Source organism: Stenella coeruleoalba (genome assembly GCF_951394435.1).
Source record: "Stenella coeruleoalba genome assembly, chromosome: 14".
NCBI lineage: Eukaryota > Metazoa > Chordata > Mammalia > Artiodactyla > Delphinidae > Stenella > Stenella coeruleoalba.
The window spans coordinates 65581811-65603609 of record NC_137160.1 but is presented as its reverse complement, the minus strand read 5'-3'; the positions used below and the strand labels follow the sequence as shown (position 1 = coordinate 65603609).

At 44.6% G+C, this 21799-nt stretch overlaps 1 protein-coding gene across 2 annotated transcripts in view; it reads left to right on the top strand.

The window, feature by feature from the left end:
* Window positions 1–21545, top strand: part of SLC5A1 (solute carrier family 5 member 1) — a gene marked incomplete at both ends in the record, with an annotated part of 49432 nt that extends 27887 nt beyond the window's left edge. Inside the window, 10 exons of one of the 2 annotated variants that reach the window (XM_079942666.1) lie at window positions 938–1043; window positions 2127–2207; window positions 3878–4098; window positions 4344–4479; window positions 5872–5979; window positions 9732–9882; window positions 11820–11988; window positions 16299–16514; window positions 18037–18142; window positions 21328–21545. In XM_079942666.1, coding sequence (XP_079798792.1) covers window positions 938–1043; window positions 2127–2207; window positions 3878–4098; window positions 4344–4479; window positions 5872–5979; window positions 9732–9882; window positions 11820–11988; window positions 16299–16514; window positions 18037–18142; window positions 21328–21545 — 1512 coding nt within the window. The remainder of the gene's footprint in view (window positions 1–937; window positions 1044–2126; window positions 2208–3877; window positions 4099–4343; window positions 4480–5871; window positions 5980–9731; window positions 9883–11819; window positions 11989–16298; window positions 16515–18036; window positions 18143–21327) is intronic. The other variant, XM_079942667.1, reaches the window with a different exon arrangement.
* Window positions 21546–21799: the final 254 nt, after the last annotated feature.

The following is a 21799-nucleotide window of genomic DNA, read 5'->3' as shown; positions in this document are numbered from 1 at the left end:
TCTATTATCATCTTGAATAAATCTTGTTGGGAAATTTAGGAATAGAGCATGACTCTCAGGTATTCATATCATTTTTTTAAAAATTAATTAATTAATTAATTAATTTATTCTTGGCTGTGTTGGGTCTTTGTTGCTGCGCACGGGCTTTCTCTAGTTGCGGTTTGTGGGGGCCACTCTTCGTTGTGGTGCATGGGCTTCTCATAGCAGTGGCTTCTCTTGTTGCGGAGCGTGGGCTCTAGGCGCGTGGGCCTCAGTATTTGTGGCACATGGGCTCTAGAGCGCAGGCTCAGTAGTTGTAGTGCATGGGCTTAGTTGCTCTGCAGCATGTGGGATCTTCCTGGACCAGGGCTCAAACTTGTGTCCTATGCATTGGCAGGCAGATTCTTAACCACTGTGCCACCAGGAAAGTCCTCCTTTTGTTTTTATTTTTATTTTATTGAGGTAAGAACACTTAGCTTGCCCTCTAGCCACTTGACAGCTTTTGAGTGTATAATACATATTGTTGACTAGGTACGATGTTGCATGGCAGATCTTTAGAGCTTATTCATCTTACTTAACTGAAACATTATACCTGTTGATTAATAACTCCCCCTTCCTCCAGCCCCTGGTAACAGCCATTCCAGTCTCAGATTTTATGAGTTTGACTATTTTAGAAACCTTGTATACATGGAATTGTACACTACTTGTCTTTCATATTCTCAACTGGGGATAAAAATATGAACCTCTAATTGTGGGAGTTCAGCCAAAGGGCAAAGGGGTGTGGGCCAACGTGGAGCCTCGGAAATCACAGGCATCGGCACTACTTGGGAGTTGGCTTCTGCTAACCCCTCCAAGTTCTCCTCCCTCGTCCCTGCCGCTGACGTGCCTCAGCCAGGCCCCGTGCACCCTGCAGCCAGTGGCCCCTCTCTCCCCAGCCCCACCTCTTCTCTCCTTCCAGGCAGACATCTTCTCTGGGGCCATATTCATCAACCTGGCCTTGGGCCTGAATCTGTACCTGGCCATCTTTATCTTACTGGTAATCACTGCCCTTTACACAATCACAGGTGAGTCCCCTCGAATGACTCAGCCCAAGCCCAGCTTGGGGTTAGGCACTTGTGAAGACGTGGCTTCTCCTCTCAAGGAAGAGATCCACCCAGGAAACAGTTCGAGGAAACAGTTGTAGGTGGCCCCAGAAAAATCCAGTGCTGGTGGGAACAGTCAGGACAGCTTCTTACAGGAGGTGGGACAGGGTTTGGCTTTGCAGGTTGTGGAGAGAACTTGGCTGAGTCGGGAGAAGCAGGGAGGGAGTGCCAGGCTCGGGGAGAGGTGTGAGCAAGGGAATGGAGTCAGGAATGGGAGTGGCAGTGCCGGGGCAGGGTGAGCAAGCAGATGAGTTCAGCTGGAGGAGGGGCATCAATGGGAGGTAGCTGAGGGTGGGGGGTGTAGACGATGCCAAGACCTGATAGTTCAAGTGGGGTCACAGTGCGGGGGCCTTGGAAGCCAGACAGAGGCCTTGGATTTGATGTGACAGGGACTGGGAGGCACTGTAGGGAGGAAGGGAGGGAGTGACACACAGAGACCTTAGAGGAAGGCTCCAGAGGTGACCGGAGAAGCTGGCGGCACTAGTGGCCATGGGGCACCTTTGCAGAGGTTGCTCTGCCCAGTTAGGGAGCCAGGGCCAGCGATGGAGCTTGCTGCCCAGCTGGAGCCCCATGGCGCTGGGGATAAGAAGTTACTCAGATGGCCTGAGAGAAGAGAGAGTGGACTGATTTGGTTATGTCCCCAGACATCTTGTAGAGATGTCAGCTCTTTGCTCTTCCCTGCCTTTGTTTGCGCAGATGCTTCTCACCATAGCCATTTCCTGGCTTAAAGCGGTCACATCAAGCTCTCCGTCCTCAAATAGGGAGAAACATTCTCTCCCCAAGGCCCTTCCAGCATTTCTGTGAAAAGTGGAGATACTGGAACATGCTGGGTGGCAGACCTCTGTAACAGGACAAGGGAGGGAAGGAAAGGAAGGCAGACTGAGGGGTGCAGAAGGTGTGCAGAGGGAGAGGAGTGCGGGTGGCGGTGAGGGTGGGGAAAAGAGGTGGGCTGACAGGTTGCCCTCCTACCTGAGGTTAGATGCCTTGTCTCCTTTGCTTGCTCAGGGGGCCTGGCGGCTGTGATTTACACGGACACCTTGCAGACGGTGATCATGCTGGTGGGGTCTTTTATCCTGACTGGGTTTGGTAAGTGGGGCTGGGGCAGGCTGAGGAGGTCGGGGGGCAGAGGTAAAGGCCCAGGGAGAAAAAACGAGTCCAGCCTCCCTGTCTGCTGCTGTCCTAGACAGTGAGCTGGGTATGCTCTGCTCTCCCCAGGGGAGTAGACTGGCCTAGATTGGCAGTCACTGTGGGTATGCAAGGGACACCTTCCCTAGCCCTGGAGGTTTCAGGCTGGGCCCGGCCCAGACAATACCTGGATTCCTTGCTGCCCTCTCTAGACAGTCTGGGCCAGTGGGCCCCAGTGTGGGCCGCTGATGTCACGAGAGGTCTTCTCTCCACAGAGAAACTGGACTTAAAAAGGATAAGGCTAAATATCTATTAGGCTAAATATATTTAAATGTTGCATCTTAAATCTCAGATTATGTCATCTACATTTTGATGTTAAATGTCCTTTCTTTTATGAATGACCATTTTCTTATTTATTTCCTGATTTGGTAAAATTTAAAAAATCAGCCACAAAGTAAGTCAGAAAGAGAAAAACAAATACTGTATGCTAACACATATATATGGAATAAAAAAAAAAGGCTCTGATGAACCTAGGGGCAGGACAGGAATAAAGACGCCGATGTAGAGAATGAACTTGAGAAGACTGTGGGGGTGGGGGTAGGGGAAGCTGGTACGAAGTAAGAGAGTGGCATGGACATATATACACTACCAAATGTAAAATAGATAGCTAGTGGGAAGCAGCTGCATAGCACAGGGAGATCAGCTGGGTGCTTTGTGACCACATAGAGGGGTGAGATGAAGAGGGTGGGAGGGAGGCTCAAGAGGGAGGGGATATGGGGATATATGTATACATATAGCTGATTCACTTTGTTATATGCAGAAACTAACAAAACATTGTAAAGCAATTATACTCCAAAAAAGATGTTAAAAAAAAAATCAGCCACTCTGTAATCCCCGTCCTCTCAGTTTTGAAATTTTATTTGTCTATGAAATCCTAAGGACAAGACTGGAAACCCTACAAATAGAGGTACTTGTTATGGGAGGACATAAAATGCCATTTTATTTTTAAGGGGGCCTATGTTCTCTGTGTGTCCTCTGAAGCTTCTTATCCTCTCTCTATGCAATGTTTTCCAAGAGCTTCCATTTGATTTTCCCCGGTGGTCCTCAGGGGTCTGGAGCAGGGGAAAGGAATGCCTTATTCTGCAGCACAGGGTCTGGAATGCCTTATTCCCACAGCCAAGAGGTGGCAGGGCTCCAGACTTCCTCACCCATTCTTTCCCATCCCACCACACTGCTGGGACTGGGGGCCTAATCTGTGTCTGTGTCCAGAATCCCAAAGGCCACTGCTGATAGCAGGGGGTGAGGGGAAAAACAGAGTCTTTGAATCTGGTTCAAAAGCAAGGTCTTTCTTTTAATAATTCAAATACTTTCCCTTTGTAAAGAAGTTTATGGTTGGAGTACTTTCACAGGTTGTTGCTTTGGACCCTCACAGTAGCCCCCTGAGGAGGCTGGGCAGGGTTAATAATCCCATTCTATGGATGAGAAAGCTGAAGCCCAGAATGGGACAATGACTTGCCCAAGACCCCACAGTGAGGGCTCTGGCTGTGGGTTTCTCAGGCATCCACAGGAAGAAACTGCTATGAAGAGTTGAGAGTTTCATGATGTTGACTTATGTTACCACTGTTTTCCAGCTTTTCACGAAGTGGGAGGGTATGATGCCTTCATGACGAAATACATGAATGCCATTCCAACTGTGATTTCTGATGGAAACACCACCATCAAGAAAGAATGCTACACCCCAAGGGCTGACTCCTTCCACATCTTCCGAGATCCTCTCAAGGGAGACCTGCCATGGCCTGGGCTCATCTTTGGGTTGTCCATCCTCGCCGTGTGGTACTGGTGCACAGATCAGGTACCCATGCTGGATGTGTTGGGAGGAGAGGGTCTTCCCCAGGGCGCTACAGAGACTCCTGTCTGCCTGTGGCTTGTGGGGCTGGGAAAGGTAGGGCAGGGCTCACGTGGTCTGAGGGCTGCTGAGCCTCGGTGACATCAGAGTGCCAGGCCAAAGACCCGGGATGGTGGGGGAAGCTGGGGTGGTTAGAGCCTGTTGTGGGGTCTCTTGCCTACACCCCTCCCTCACTGGGCTTTCCCGGGCAGGTCATTGTGCAGCGGTGCCTCTCGGCCAAAAACATGTCACACGTGAAGGCTGGCTGCATCATGTGTGGGTACCTGAAGCTGCTGCCCATGTTCCTCATGGTGATGCCAGGGATGATCAGCCGCATCCTGTACACAGGTGATGCCTTCTGCTGGACTTGCTGGCCTCTCTCTTCCATTTTCCTGGCTCCAAGTCACTTCTAAAGTCCTGTAGATCCCTGTTTCTTTTTTTCTGCCCTCTTCTTTTCTTGCCATGATTACCAAGCATTATTATATCCCCCTGCCCCAGACAGTGAGCAACTTGAGGCCACAGAATGTGTGGAGTTGTGTTCCCTGGTTCTTTACATTGGCAATTATTTTTCCCCTTTTGCAAATTCTCTGAAGTCATGACGTGCCTCCAACTATAGCTTCTTCTAGCTAATATTTATATCTGTCTTCTCCCCAACCCCCAGGCTATAGTAGTGTGTATGATGCCCTTAATGTCAAAGGACCGCAGCCAGTCTCTAACTGCTTGCTGCCCTGTTTCCTGGACCATTTCTGTGAAGCGGCCCCGAGCCTTGCACTTTGCTATCCAGGGTGTTAGATTCTTCCTTGGCCTGTTTGTGGCCTCTCCTACACTTCCGTTTGCGTGTGTTTTTCGGTCAGCCATCATAGGTCCAAACTGTTTCCTGGAATATAAAATAATGGCAAAAAGAGAGCACCACAGAGTGAAAGTTTGATGAGCACCTTCCAAAATGAAGACAAGACAGTCTGGGGCCACTTGTTGCCATTGGCTACATGCTCCTAATAGTGCTTTCACCCTCCTATACTGGCTCACCTGTCACGAGAAAAATATATCTAACTGAAGATTTTAAAGTATAATGGATATAACACACAGACAAATATTTGAGGTGGTGCTGTGATGATTTGGTACTATATGGGGCAGCACTAAATGACCTACCTGTAGTAGGTACCTAATAAATGCGTGTAGATCTGAATTCTATAGAAGTTTTTAGAACTTCCTCCAAGTCTCTAGGTCATGTCCCCTTCCCCTCCCAGGTTACTGCCTTTCTATTTCTAGCCCAGATTTTCCACATCTGGGAAGTTCTACCCCACATTCCTCCCGCTGGGGAATTCCCTTAGTTGTCTAGATGTTCAACCCTACTTGCAAGAGCTGTTGAAAACAAACCTCAAAATTAGGAACAGCAAGTCACTGTGATCTTCAGGAGAAACAAGAACACAGTCACTGCTGAGCAGAGTAGCTAGCTAAAGTCTGAGGACCATGCCCTCTCCTTTCCTACGTAAGCATTTCTTTGCTTCTCCCTCATCTGCCTAGGAACTGTCTTTCCTCCCCAGGCAGAGCTTGGGAATGGTCAGGACCAGCAGGGCAGGGGGATGGCATGGAAGGGCTTAGTGGGAGCTGTGCTCTTTGTGGAACCATGTGAGGGCCATGGGCAGGAACGTCCTATTTGAAGCCCTGTCTTAAGAAGGTGAATCTTGGAAATAGTTCCCGGATGTCTGCTTGCTGACATGACTCTTCATCTCTCCTCAGAAAAAATTGCCTGCACTGTGCCCTCAGAGTGTGAGAAATATTGCGGCACCAAGGTTGGCTGTACCAACATGGCCTACCCGACCTTGGTCGTGGAGCTCATGCCCAATGGTGAGAGTTGTCCCTGCTGGCAGGGTCTTTCTTGGGAGGCTGATTGGGCTTGGGCTCTATCTACATAGCGGTCTGTGGGCCTTCTGGGGCAAAGCCGTTTCTGAGCCTGGGGTGCTAGTAGGGAAAGCCTCATTCCGGGCATCCTCAGTTTTTGAGCAGGTCTTGCCTTAGTAGGGAGGAGACATCTGGCTTGGTTGGGCTCCATGAGTCCTGGCACTTGTCCATCAGTCAGGCATGGAAAGGAGATGATCTGAAAACATGTTAGGGAAAAACACGACTTTTTCATGCTCATCTAGAAAGTCTTTCGATGCTCTCCAACAGACATTAACATGAGGCTTGAACTAAATGGAGTTTTACCTGGAGAATGAATTGACTTCCAGGCTGTTCCAAAGAAAAACATGGAGAGAAAGGCAAAGAGCAATTTTAGCTCTAGAATGAGGAAGTTCAAGGCAGTAGGTAGATTGGATACAAGGGGGTTTCTCATTATACAGAATGTGGTGTCCTAAGAAAGTGAATACTTAGAGTCCAGAATAGTTAGTTTTGGGGTAGACCTGTATGGTTACTGTTCATCTTCATGTTGAAGAAAAATCTAATTCTGGCTTAAGGGATGGAAATCTCATTAGGTTAGGGGTCCCAGGAGACAAAAAATTCAAAGGTATTGATCAGGAAAATTTAGAATAAACATAAAATTTTATTACTGAAAGGAAACATGGAGACCATCTAGTCAAACCTGTTCATTTTACAGTTGGGGAAATTGAGGCCTACAGAGAGAAAGTGACTTTTCCAAGGCCACACAGTAACTCAGCGTCTGGCATGGTTAACTCAGCTGAAGACTAGAATTTAGGAATTTGGATTTTTTTTTTTTAAACCACAGACTGGATAGATGACCTTGGGCAAACCCTTTGCATTCAACTTCTATAAAAATGGGAGTAATAGTTAACTATTCCACTGAGCTGGGTTGCTTATTAATTAAGGTTGCAATTAACAAGAATCATGGCTCTTTTAGAGTTCTGGCTGGGATTCTGGCCTCTGTGGCGTGCTTATGCTATTTCCTTAGACTGGCAGATCCTGGGTGAGGACTGTAGCTCTGAATACTGTGCTAGAGTGGATTGTGCATGACAGAAAGCTGTGTGGCACATAGGACACCAAAATGCTGCTTTTGCATGTACCATTGTCGTTCCTCCCATTTGGCTGGAATCTGGCTTCTGTAAACACCAGATTCCCCAATGATCTCTCCATGCTAGATCAAATAGATATTTTCCATTGGTCGCTCAGTAGCATTCAGCATTATTGATCACTCATCTTTTTTGAGTTATTCCCTTCTCTTGGATTCCATAACACTATCCTCTTCTGTTTGTCTTCCCCCCCCGCCCCCTGCCCCCATCCTTTCCAGCTGTTCCTTTTTGTCTCATTTGCAGATTCAGCCTCCTTCACTCAGTCAGTAAATATTCCCCCACCAATCCATCACCAAATTCTGTCCATTTTACCTCCTAAGTATCTCTTATATTCATCTACCTCCTTCTCTTGTTATCGCCATCACTCTACTCTGATATACCGTTACTTGTTGCCTGGACTGCTCTAAAATTATGTTAAACAAATATTTGTTGTGTGAATAAATGAACGTGAGTCTGAGAAGAGTATCATACAGAGGGAAGAAAACTCTATCGCAGCTGAGCAATTAACTGGTAAAGTAACTCCGAGCGAATGGCAGAACTAAGACTTGAAGCCTTACCTACTGACTCCTTGAAATGGATCTTTGTTTTATTAATTGAAAAATGAGATAGTTGGATGAGATGGTCTTTATAACTCCTACTATAGCTCCAATAGTCTGTAGTCTACATGATAGACACTCAAGTGGGACCATTAAAAAAAATGTCCCAACAAATGACAAAATAATCAGAATAGGCAACCTTTATTTTTCTTCTTGTGAGGCTGTAGATGAAAACACAGCTATAAAATTATTTACAGATACAATACCTAGAAGGTGACAGAACCATGTTCCAAAAAGATCTCAAGAAGCAGGAATGTTGACTCAAAGCTAACCAGCTGAAGTTTAGTAGAGATATATGTCAAGTTCTATTATACAGGGATAGTACAAGAAACTGAAGATGTTTAGCTTGGAGAAGAGAGAGTTCAAGAGAATATGAGTTGTCTTTGAATATGTGAAAGATGGAAAAGTGGATGAAGAGTAATACCGCTTCTGGTGGGTGGCTGAGGCTATCAACAGGCAGATATCTGCCTAGTTAGGACTGTCCAAGAGGGAGCAGGCTCCTGTTGCTGCAGGGTTTAGGCAGAAGAAAAGTTGTGGAAAGGATTTGTGTGTCAGATGGGTGGTAGGCCTAGGTGACCCCTAAGGTTACCTTTACTTCTGGGATTGTACTCTCAATAGTGGGCCCTCAGCATGGCCTGGCCTCCTAGCCTCAGTAGGGACAACCTCGTGCTCTCCTTGGTTAGTATTTCACAGAGATGTGAAACTATCACCACAGTCAATTTTAGACAATTTTCGTCATGCCCCAAAGAAATCTTGTACCCGTTAGCAATCACTCTATGTTTCATCCTAGCCACCCCACAGCCCTAGGCAACCACGAATCCACTTTTTGTTTCTATGGATTTGCTTAGTCTGGACATTTCATATAAATGGAATCATGTACAATATTTGTCCTTTTGTGTCTGGCTTCTTTCACTTAGCATAATGTTTTCAAGGTTCATCCATGTTGTAGGCATGTACTAGTATTTCATTCCTTTTTTAAAAGTGATATTCCACTGGATGGATATACCACATTTTGTTTATCCATTTATCAGTTGATGGACCCTGTGTTGTTTCTACTTTTTGGCTATTATAAATAATACTGTTATGAACACCCATGTACAGGTTTTTGTACAAACCTATGTTTTTATTTCTCTTGGGTAGATGCCTAAGAGTGGAATTGATGGGTCATATGTTAACTCTATGTTTAACTATTTGAGTAAATATTTACCACAGTGGTGGTACCATTTTACATTACTGCCAGCAATGTATGAGGGTTCCTATTTCTCCACATCATTACCCATGCTTGTTATTATCTGTCTTTTTAAAAATTATAGCCCCTCCAGGGGGTGCAAAGAAGTATTTTATTGTGATTTTGATTTGAATTTCCTTGATGCTTAACAACTTTTCATGTGATTATTAGCCACTTTATCTTCTTTGGAAGAGTGTCTGTGTAGGTCCTTTGCCCATTTTAAATTAGGTTGTTTGTCTTTTTATTATAGAGTTGTAGGAATTTTTTATATATTCTGTATAATAGACCCTTATTAGATATATGCAAATATTTTCTCCCATTCTATGGGCTGTCTTTTCACTTTCTTGAAACCTTGTCTTTTGAATCCTAGTTTAACTATTTCTTCATTATCATTAATCTTTTGAGTGAGAGACCTTGTAAAAGTCTGCTCAGATGGAAACACGTACACACACACACACACACACACACACACCACCATCACCACCACCACCATCACCGCCACCACCATCAATCACCCAACAGCAAAGCATTTACCTCATGTGTATTTTGTCCCTAGCTCTTTGTTGACTGCTGTGGGCTTACAATGTATTTTTAAGCTACAGTCCATTCCTTAAAGTTCTAATCTTTCTGGAGAGATAATCAGAGAATATGGTGTGGTGTAAGAAGGCAAAAAACTTTCTAAGTCTTCACAATTTCCAAACACAAAAGAGCTGAGGTTCTCCATGTACCACTCAGAACCTCCTTTTCTTTCAGGACTTCGAGGCCTGATGCTGTCAGTCATGTTGGCCTCTCTCATGAGCTCCCTGACCTCCATCTTCAACAGCGCCAGCACCCTCTTCACTATGGACATCTACACCAAGATCCGGAAGAGAGCATCTGAGAAAGAGCTCATGATTGCAGGAAGGTAAGTTCAGCTCCCCCTGTCATGCACCATAGAAAGCTTGAATGATCAGAGAGTTTCCCTCAAGCTGGGGAAGATTGGTACATGCTGGGTAGAATGGGAGTAACCTCTGTGGCAAGTTATATTTGCTTTCAGTGGCATTTAACTTTAAATTAGAGAGCATCAAACAATGTCCTTCTGAAGCAGGAAATGACATCAGAGATCATTTAATCTAACCTCAGTTTATCAATAAACAAGATGAGGCTTGTCCTGCCCAAATCAGGAAGCAGAGGCAGGACTGGAACCCATGGCCAACTGAGTCCTTGTCCAAGGCCCTTTATGCTGTCCCACGCTTTCTTTCTCAGCCCTCCACACTGCAGCTCTCCTCACTGGACTTCTTTTAGACCCAGGTGCCTCCAGTACCTTGACCCTTTGCTGTAACATTTTTCAGGACCATTGTGAGGATTTGGTGATATTATGCTTGTGAACATGCTTTGTAAAGTCTAAAATACCAGGCTATGTGCACGCTTGTAATGGGCACAACAGGATACTGAATGCAGTAAGCATCAATCCATGGGTCAGGTGTGCCCATTATCCCGATTATCATGGAGCAGATGCTCTGGATAGAGGATTAGCAGAAGCTCTGCTGTGTCTCTCCATGGGGCTAAGGCAGGCCAACCTCCTCAGGGGAGGTGGAAAAAGTCCCTGGGATGTCTGTCAAGGGAAAGGTTCCCAGGGAATGCTGCCACCTCATAAATCTCATGAGCAAGATTAGGGCAAAGGAAGGAAAGGAAAATGGCAGGCCACTTTCAGGAGATGAGACACCTGGCACTCAGGGGAGGTCTGACCACTGGGCCAGAGTCCACCACTCTGCTTCACCGGAAGCAGCACGGTTACCCTGACTGGGTTTTCCTTAGAAAGAAGTTTACTGGTGTTTTTCTGCTATTTATAAGGCTCAAGATGCAACATGGGAAGAAAACCATTTTGTTGCTTTGCTCAGGGCTGGACCTCTTGGCCTGAGATTATGTTGGGGCTCATATATTTTTTGTGCATCCAATGACTGCTGCCCAGGGGTTTGTCCCTGTCCTAGATGAACTTACAGTTACATGAAACAATTCCAAACTTTGCTGTGGCACCTGTAAGAGCAATCAAGGGCTCAGAGAAGGGATAGATGAGTGCACCATGCAGTAGCTGAGGAAGGCTCCTGGGGGAGCAGCATCCAAAATGGTGGATAAGAGTTGGGTAAATGGGAGGCAGTGGGAAGGGCATTTTAGAGGGAGAAATATGTGAGTGAAAACACTGCCCCGCAAAGGTTAGCTTAAGACTCTTGCCTTAAATTCAGGTAGGAGAGATAAGAGAATCACAGCCTTCCTTCTATTTAAATCCAGAGGTTATAAGGAACCCTCCAATCTGTTCAGGACTTGAAGTGAAACTCAAAAGGAGGAAAGCTAGAGAATTCCCTAGTGGTCCAGTGGTTAGGACTCTGTGCTCTCGCTGCCAAGGGCGCAGGTTCAATCCCTGGTTGGGGAACTAAGATCTGCAAGCCACGTGGCGTGGCCAAAGGAAAAAAAAGGAGAGCTGGCTCCAAGGTCCATACTCTGTTCCTATACTCCACTGCCTCTCAAAGTGGGATTCTCTCCTGGTGGTTACTGGGTCTACTTTACTATTGAAAATCAAGTGCATTTTACTTACAGGTGAAGAAGATTTTCCTGAAGAAGCAGAATACAGAAGAAAAGAGTCTCAGTGAATTTGCTAATTATTTTTCTTTGCTGTGGTCATATAAAACTTTATATCTATCTATCTATTTTTATGTGTACATCTATATTTGCTAGTTATATACACACACACACACACACACACACACACATATATATATATATATATATATATACACACAGTGATATATATTTATTCATGTGGAGGCATTTATTGACACGCTATTGTGGGGACTTTGATTTCAGGTTGTTCATGCTGGTGCTGATTGGCATCAGCATTGCCTGGGTCCCCATTGTGCAGTCAGCACAAAGTGGGCAGCTCTTTGATTACATCCAGTCCATCACCAGTTACTTGGGACCACCCATTGCAGCTGTCTTCCTGCTTGCTATTTTCTGCAAGAGAGTCAATGAGCAGGTAGGTATCATACATGTCTAGAAAAATCATTCTGGAACAGAAATTCCCATCTGGATTTGTATATTCTCTGGGAGGGATTCTATTTCCCAGAGATCTTAAGCAGGAATGAATGTGCTGCTGAGGGTTTATATGGAAAAGCCTCCAGGGACCATGGGACTCTCCTGGGTTCACATACTCTCGGACTTCCCTCTTCTCTTTGCTGCATGTTCCAAATTAATTCCCAACTAATGATGTATGTTTTCCATCCACTCCTGGTGATTTTGACCCAACTGCATGGCACTCCCTGGGAAGTTTGTAGCCCCTGGGTGAGCAGCTCCAGAGGAAGTTCTAGCACAGGCTACCTCCTTGGTTCGGCAGTGAGCTAGATTTTCCAGCCAGCACTTTTCAGGGCCCAGTGAAGGACTAAGTAGTGATACTCAAGCAGGATAGGGATGAGGGACTGTCAGGGATCTCACCTGTTGAGAGAGTTTGTGTGTGTGGATAATGGAAGACTCAGCTGGAAAGGCAGGTTAAGGTTAGACTAGGCACAGTCCCTTTGAAAGCCAGGCTGAAGAATTTGGGCCATCAGTGGGGCAACGTTGCAGATTTTGAAGCACCACGAAAAGAATGCCTTTGGATAAGGCTTCTGACTGGGATGTTGCTCAGTGTCTCTGTATCCAACCATCTCTATGCCTGGGAAGGATTGGGAAGGGGTAGGGGTGTTGACTATGTAGCTGACTGTCTGAAACAATATAAACAATGATGTATTTTTGGTTAGACAACCCCTTTCTCTCAATAGGACAGAGACAGATATATATCAGGGAAACACTTCACTGCAGTGACCCAGAGTTGAGGTGTGTGAATCACAACACGTGTCTCTCTTCCTTTGTCATTTGCCATTAGGAACATAGTCCAGATTTGCTGGGAACACAAAACTGGGTGCATGGATAAGTGGCCTTGAGAGATCAGAATTAAACCTGCAAGTGATCTTGGAAAGTTAGGGAAATTGGCACACATCTTGGAATACGTTTCAATAGGGATTGACAGAAACTGGTTCACTGGGAGATTTCTAAAATTCAGGTAAGGAAAGTGTGGCTAGAAGCCCAACTGGGTATTGCAGTGGGCCACAAGCAGACTCAGTTCAGCAATGGACCAGAGCTTTCAAAAAGTAAGGCTAGGGACTTCCCTGGTGGTCCAGCGGTTAAGACTCCAAGCTCCCAATGCAGGGGGCCCAGGTTCGACCCCTGGTCAGTGAACTAGATCCCGAGTGCCGCAACTAAGACCCAGCACAGCCAAATAAATAAATATTAAAAACAAAAGTAAGGCTAAGAATTGGAATAGATTGTCATGGTTCTCAACTGGGGGTAATTTTTCCCTTTCCCAGGGGATATTTGGTGATGTCTTGGAACATTTTTTTTTCGTATCTGTGAACATTTTAAAATTATATTTCATATTTTAAAATTTTGGTCAAACAGAAATTGCTTTGATACCCCAAATCCAGATTATTACCTACATTTCAAAATTCCTTAAGGAAAGGTTCAGTTTATCCTACTATTTTGATTTCCTTGGTAGGAGATATAGCTATATATCTTTATGTCCATGTCTATGACACTCTGAAAGGAATAAACACATTTTGTTAGCATTGTTCTCCTTTATTTGGCAGTTATTTATAACCACTTTTCAACTAACTTCAGAAGTATTCCAAGTTATTAAAGGGAGTGCTTTTTGGGTATGTAAACACCCAATAACTACTGTATTGGGAACATTTCTTTTAATGGTGCACTAAATTCATCTCTTTAATTAGGAAATGAGATGACTAATTTTCACATCATAAATGCAACATTCTCTTATTTCATTATTTTTTTAAAAAATTTATTTATTTAATTTATTTTTGGCTGTGTTGGGTCTTCATTGCTGCATGTGGGTTTTCTCTAGTTGCGGCGAGTGGGGGCTACTCTTTGTTGCGGTGCACAGGTTTCTCATTGTGGTGGCTTCTCTTGTTGCAGAGCATGGGCTCTAGGCACGTGGGCTTCAGTAGTTGTGGCTCGCGGGCTTCAGTAGTTGTGGCTCACAGGCTCAGTAGTTGTGGCTCGCAGGCTTTAGAGTGCAGGCTCAGTAGTTGTGGCGCACGGGTTTAGTTGCTCTGCGGCATGTGGGATCTTCCCGGACCAGGGCTTGAACACGTGTCCCCTGCATTGACAGGCAGATTCTTAACCACTGGGCTACCAGGGAAGCCCTTATTTCATCATTTTGGAACATTTTTTTTCTTGGCCACGCCGTGCAGCTTGTGGGATTTTTAAAGTTCCCTGATCAGGGATCAAACTAGGGCCCTCTGCAGTGAGAGCACGGAATCCTAACCACTGCATGGCCAGGGAATTCCCATTTGGGAACACTTTTGATTGTTATGATTTGGAGAATGTTACTGGTATCTAGTGGGTAGAGACCAACATTCTACAATGCACAAGACACCCTCCTACCCCACTTCCCCCCACAAAAAATTATCCAGCCCAAATGTCACAGTGCTGAGGGTGAGAAGCCCTGGCCCAGAGTCTCTGGAGAGTAGCACACAGAGACTGCAAAGTGATTCTCAGGACTCATCTCGCACTCTGTTTGCTGAGGGATGACCAAGTCTTGAGGAAAATTTCAAAGGATCCCAGATTTTTCTTTTTTTCTTTTTAATAAATTTTAAGCTACACTAACTTTTTTTTTTTTTTTACTTTTAATTAATTAATTTATTTAGGCTGTTGCTGCGTTTTAGTTGCAGCACGCGGGATCTTCGTTGCGGCACGCAAACTTGTAATTGCGGCATGCATGTGGGATCTAGTTCCCCCACTAGGGATCGAACCCAGTCCCCCTGCATTGGGAGCGTGGATTCCCACCCACTGGACTGCCAAGGAAGTCCCCCAGATTTTTCAAGAGCCTCTTGAGAATAGAGACTAAAGGAATAAGAGCAGACTAATTGCCAAAAGAAAAGGAAAACCTAAGCGAGTTTTATCAATACTATTCACACAAACTAAAATTAAGAAATAAATTTTTTACTGAAAAAGTGTATGAGGGACAAACGGGACCTCTTTTTCTTCTTCCTTATTCATTTATTCATCCAGCAGACACTTCCAGATGCCAGCATAGGGCTAGGCATTAGCAACACGCAGGGAATGAATCCTGGTTCCTTCTCTGAGCAAGCTCCCAGTTCAGATGGGGAGACAGGAGCGAATGCATGATTACATGGCAGTGTGGTCGGTGCTGGTGTGGAGGTGTGTCCACAGTGCTGCAGCCACAGCAAGGAGGATGCACCCACCCAGTTCTGTCTAGGCAGAAGGAGAGGAGACCTTCCAGCTAGGGCAAGGTTCCCAGGAAGGGATGAACCTATGCCCTCCTAGGTAGAGAGAATGACCTGTGCAAAGAGACAAGACATGAACATACATGACACGTTTAAAGAATAGCTGGTAATTTAGCACAACTGTAATATACAGTGTCGGGGTACAGATGGCTAGCAAAGGAGCTGTTCAGACCAACACTTGACAAAATCACGAAGCCTTCTTTTGGCCACCCTTCTATGTGCTCACTCTGCTTTGTCATTGGTCCTCTTAAAATATGACCTGTAGACTCAGACCTTGTCCTCTAGGTGAGAACTGACTGAAAGGAAGGAAAGAAGGAAGGAAAGGAGGGAGGAAGGAAGAGAGGGAGGGAGGGAGGAAAGAAAGGGTTTTTTTAAAAACCTGAAAAATTGTCCCCCAATGTTACTAGTCTCTTAAGGGCTTTCCATAATTCTAATATGTAAACCCAAAATTTAATGTAAAAACACACAGTATAATTTTATGTTCTCAAATTAAAAACAGTGACTTTGGATCTATAAAAGGGGGTGATGGAAAATTCCTTTCTCCTCTGTCCCCAAAAGACCCAATTTCTTTTTCCATGTCTTCAAGGAATACAAATTACTTCACAAGTAATTGTTGTACATCTGAATGTGCCTAAATCTGGAGGCTGATGGTAAAAGTAGCTGCAGGTAGAGAAATTCAAATTATTTTTAAAGTTAAAGGGAATTAAGGCCTTAGGTTGCTATTCTAACCAGTTATTAGACACTTTACTCCATTATCTTGTGAATCCTTGTTTTATGACTTACGTAAAATCACATTACTGAAACGTGGTAAACGCAACCACTGAAGGCCTGATGTAACATTCCTAGCCGTATTCTGAACTCCACTGTTTCCGTTTTAGATAGCCTGGAGCTCTCATTTCTCTCACTGTTATTCTTTTGCCTCTGTCCCCACAGTGAATGTGCAGCTGTTTTCTGTATACAGTGTTTCTTAACCCTGGTTTTTCTTTCACAGGGAGCCTTTTGGGGACTGATCATTGGATTTGTGATTGGGGTGTCCCGTATGATTGCTGAGTTTGCCTATGGAACTGGGAGCTGCATGGAGCCCAGCAACTGTCCCACAATTATCTGTGGTGTACACTACTTGTACTTTGCCATCATCCTCTTTGTCATTTCTCTCATCATCATCCTGGCTGTCTCCCTCTTCACCAAGCCCATTCCAGATGTGCATGTGAGTATCCATCTGGGAGACCTGTCCTGCCCTGGTTTCATGTTCATGCTGCAACACCCATCTTGGTTGCCTTTGGCTCAATCAGACGTCACCAACTCACATGACTAAAATAGGCCATCCTTGCTTTTGGTGTCATGTAGAAGGATACAGGACAGAAAACATGGTTTCCCAGTAGAGCAGTGTTAAGAGTGTGTCTTCAGCAGGAGTCCTCACAGCAGACCTCATTTCACTCCAGAGGCTATTCTCTGGATCCTGCTCCCCAAGTGACAGCTCGGTACAAGGGAATGAGATCACATGGGCAGGCACAGGGGTCACCCTGGCTTGGATGCTTATGCCCCAGATAGCAACACATATTTCTTGTAACAATCTCCTGGTCATAGCTTCCAGGGGTCCCAGCAAGGGACATACCTGGTTATAAAAATCACCACGTTGAGGGAAATCTGAAGTATGATTTACCCTTTATTTTTTCCCAATTAAGCCTCCAAACAGTTGCCCATAGAATTTAAGAAATTTCAAATAGTATCAAAGTCTAATTGATTCAAGACTTTAAAAATCGCAAGTACTCTTCTTTAACTCTAGATGTCACCCTTGGTTTAGGGTATGTTCGCAGCCCTCCCAATGCAGATGAAGATTACCAATTATGGGTCATTTTTACCATAAGCAATATAGTCTGATAACCCAGCACAGGTGACATTCTATCCTTTTCAGTTTTCCAAGGAACAGAGCTAGAGAGTTAACCCAAGATCGCATTTGTCTGTAGAGAAAGAGAAAGGGTTTTGTTTATCCCTTTCTGGTGCGTGGACAAATACAGGGCTTACGGAATCCCTGAGAGACCTTCAGTCTCACTGCCAAATTTTCAAAACTGTGACCAACCTTAATATCAAACAAATATTGCTTTTATAGCAGCAGAACCGCCATCATGGTTAGTGGCCAAATCTGTCACAGGCTCACTTTATGTTGTATTAATTGCTTCTTGATGTCTCAGTTTTTGAAAGTATTGTAGCCCCAAACACATTTAATTCCATGCTTCCTCTTGAAGTAAAGTAGTTTCTGGTTTTATGTCAATAGAAACTGCACCTCCAGCTGTTCCCTGTTCTAAATGGCTTATTGAGTCTACAATTCTCCCCCCATAATATAGTACAGAAAACCTGATCTTACACTGCTGGTCTAGATAAATGGGTGTCTAGCCTTGTTTCCCAGCACAGGTGCTAAATGGAACAAATTCACTTATCATATGTAACAAGAGATCATTCATTCAAAACATTTCTATGTTCAAGGCAGTCTCATAGCCTCTGAATATGCACATAGCATAGGGGCTGGTGTGCACGTGTGTAAGATTTATATCCACATTTCCAGCATATTTAGAGATAGTGCTGTGGATGGGAACTGTTATCTGTGTTCTTTATGGTATTGAGAGCCACATTCCTTTTCCTTTCTTGATATACATCTCTTTGTTCTCTCAACTTCTTGGCCCAAGACACTGTTTGGATCTTTCTGCTAACCTGTTCTGCTTTCTCCACAGCTCTACCGCTTGTGCTGGAGCCTGCGTAACAGCAAAGAGGAGCGTATTGACCTGGATGCAGAAGAGGAGGACATTCAAGAAACCTCAGAGGAGACCATTGAAACAGGTGATTTGTGGCTCAGAGCCTATTCCTAAGCCCTAAAGAGTTACTCCTCCAACAGCAAGACCACCTTACTGAAGCCTTCACTAAGTGCCTCATCAAAGCTCAGATCTTTCTACTAGAGGGGAGTGAGGAGTGGGGTGTGGGGTGAGATGGATAAGTGGGTTTTGAGTAGTTTACTCAAGGTCTGGTCAAGGGGAGGAAGGGGATACCAAATCATCCCAGCTCTTCAGTCCCTGGTTTTTAGTGCTCAGTGAGTAAGCGTGGGTGAGATACATGCCACCCTGACTTGGTTTGGGGCTTGGCTAGGGACAAGGGAAGGCTCAGGACTCTTCCGACATAGCCTGTGAGCTGAAAGAAGTTGGAACCAAAGCTATGGTCAGTTCTAGTGATATCAGGGGGATGGGATAGAGGCTCGTAGGGTCTTGTGTCTTACCGGCTTACCACATCATATTTAAAAAATCAAATTTCCCTGGAAGTCCAGTAAGATAATGCTTAGGCAATGCCAAGAGACTTATCCTGATCATGGAGCAATGCTTTCCTCAACTTCTGTGTTGCAGCTTTTCCTCCCTAGATGGGAGGGGTGCACACATGGAAGATGGTTGTGGTGATGTGCAGTGTGCAGAAGTGTGGTAGCACAAGGTCATATGTGTTTTACCTGGTACTGGGCTGGAGGTCTCATCACTCCATCTGAAGGGGAGCATGGATGCTGCACAACAAGGTCTGAATCTGGCCATCAGGAAACTCATAGAACTAGCTCTGGAAAGGGCCCTAGAGATTGTTTGGTCTTATCACCTCATTTTACAGACATGGATATTGAGGCCCAGGAAGGGAGAGGCTTTGCCTATGGTCCCAGCTCTGATGTAGTCTGCTCTGAGATCTCTAAAGACCTCTCAGTTCTGAAATGTAACCCTGCAAGTGCTGGAAGGAACCTAGAGCCATAGGCAGCTGGCCATGGTATTGAAAAAGGCTGCCCCTTCCTGCTTCCTTGGGCCAGGCAGGTGTGAACATGCCCCCTACTTCTCCCACCCCTCAAAATGTCTCCACATTGAGTGAGAATATCAGATTTGAAAGGAACATGGATGAGGCATATTTTGCATGTTTTAATGTGGAAGAAGAGATTAGCTCTGCACCACAGGGAAGGCTTAAGACAGATGGGTGGAAAGAACTCTTCCAATTTAACTTGAAGTATGGAGGCAGGATAGTGCAGAAACTGTGTGGTATTTGGATTTGGGGAGAACTGAGGTTGAATCCTGAATTCTCTACTTACTACCCTGGGCAAGAGATTCCATTTTTCTAAAGGTCAAGTTCCTCACAAAAGTATTCTAAATGATAGGCTACACTTCATAGCATAATCCTCCACTATAAGCATAATCCTCCACTATAAGAATTGGCTATAGTTATCACCGTCATTACTGATACTTAAGGAAGAGTTTTCTAACTGTGTTTGTCTGGAAAGGGGTGGGCAGCAAGTATGCATCTAACAGGGATGCCATAGAGGAGACTCCTACACTGACTAGAGAACTGGCTTAGTGACTTCTGAGGTTCCTGGCAGCACTTGAATTCTGTTGTTTCTTGAACTCATGGTGAAATCAGACTGAACACTCTGCCCTATTAAAGTTCAAAAAATGAAGATCTCTTGAGGGCTTTTGCAGGCAATAGGTGTGACCCTCAACATTCTCTGAGAAATGGCAGCATGAGGAAACTTGCAGCTGCATCATCATCATCCCCATATCATCACCACCAGCACCATTGTCATCATGACTGATATTGATATGATCATAACATTTTAATTATGAATACTTTAGTCTAGTGATACATTTTAGCACTGCATCATACTTATAAGGCATATAATGCAAGTGTAAGTCTTCCAATTTTACAGATGAGGAAAATGAGACATAAAGACTTTCTCAAGGCCACCCAACTTTTTATTGACCCAGATAACCAGGCATTTCTCACTTGGGCTGGTTAGTGAGCCCAACTCCTTGCTAATCCCTCCCCATTCTCCTATTTTGGTAGAGTTTACTGAAATGGAGGGGTACAAGGAGGTTTGTCTATCTTTTTTATGTGTGTGAGAGAAAAGAGAGGGAATGGAAGGGGACTAACACTTCCTAACCCCTACTACACACTGGGCAGTCTCTCAGGAAATCTTATTAATGAAGAAGGTGTTATTTATCCAACTTTATGTATACTTGAATATGAGAGGTGAATTAAGAAGGCCATAAAGTGGATTGACATATATACACTAATATGTATAAAATGAATAACTAATAAGAACCTGCTGTATAAAAAAATAAATAAAATAAAATTCAAAAAAGCAAAAAAAAAAGAAGGCCATAAAGCTGGGTTTTGGTTCCAGTTCTGACACATGTATGTGCTTGACCACTGAGGTTCTTTCCAATTCAGTAAGTCTGTGATTCTTAGAACTGGGAGAGTGGAGAGCAGTGGTCCCTGACCATGGTGCTGAAAACACAGTGGGCTTGATTTTGTATCTAGTGAGTCACAAACCTGAGATTCTAACCCAGGTCTGCCTACCTCTAATGCCACACCTGGGCTCAGGAGACAGAATTAGTTCCCTTGGCGGGCATCCACTTTGAATGGCAAGGTCAGTTGAATGGTTCGACACAGCAGTATCAGATCTTAAGCCCTGGAAGTGTTGATCACTGCTGCCTTGTATCAGGGACTATTCAGACCAATCCTTATCACATGGCTGGATCTGTTGTGAAGCCTTGGAGTTTCCAGGTGTAGCCAGTGCACTCCTGAGTCATGCCAATCTCATTGCTTTTCAGTGATGTAGCAAACAGACATGAGTTTCTGTGTTTGGGAGGTGAGTTTTCCATGTTCTTCATATGTCACAGTCCCCAGCCAATTGTTAACATTTCTCTCTCATAAACTATTATTTCCTGTTTGATTCTGACTGTTCTAAATTAAAATGTATTTACATTGGGCCCAACAGAGATAAAACTTAGGCAAGCTGATCATAAGGATGTAGAATCCATCTATTAACATCATCTTATAATTATGTTTATACAAACATAAATTTGTACCATTTTCATTCTTGCAAACAAGAAAACTGGGAAATGTCTGCAAAATGGCAGATGTTTCATGGAATGGCATCTCCCCTGGAAACCTTTTCTGGTGCCTCCTGCTTCTGTATCCAACAATCCTTTTATGCTTTGCCCTTGAAACAGAAGTTCCTGAGGAGAAAAAAGGATGCTTCAGGCGGGCCTATGACCTGTTTTGTGGTCTGGACCAGCAGAAGGGTCCCAAAATGACAAAGGAAGAGGAGGCAGCCATGAAGCTGAAGATGACAGACACCTCGGAGAAGCCTTTGTGGAGGACGATAGTGAACATCAATGGCATTATCCTGCTGACCGTGGCCGTTTTCTGTCATGGGTATTTTGCCTGAGTCCTGCCTTCTGCTGCAGGCTGTGCTTGTGAAGGCTGGGATCTTTATTCTGTCTCCTTTTAATCCCGTTCTGCAGTGTTGAAGGGACACCAGCTAGTTGTAAAGTTTGCCCAGTTGATAAATGTGTACATTTGTAATTACAGGCTAGCTAGAGAAAAATTGCTGTTTTGCTGTTAACTTGTATTTGAGACCAGTGTGATACAATCATCTGTACATATCGGAGCTGCAGAAGGAAATTCCACTCAGTCTGATGT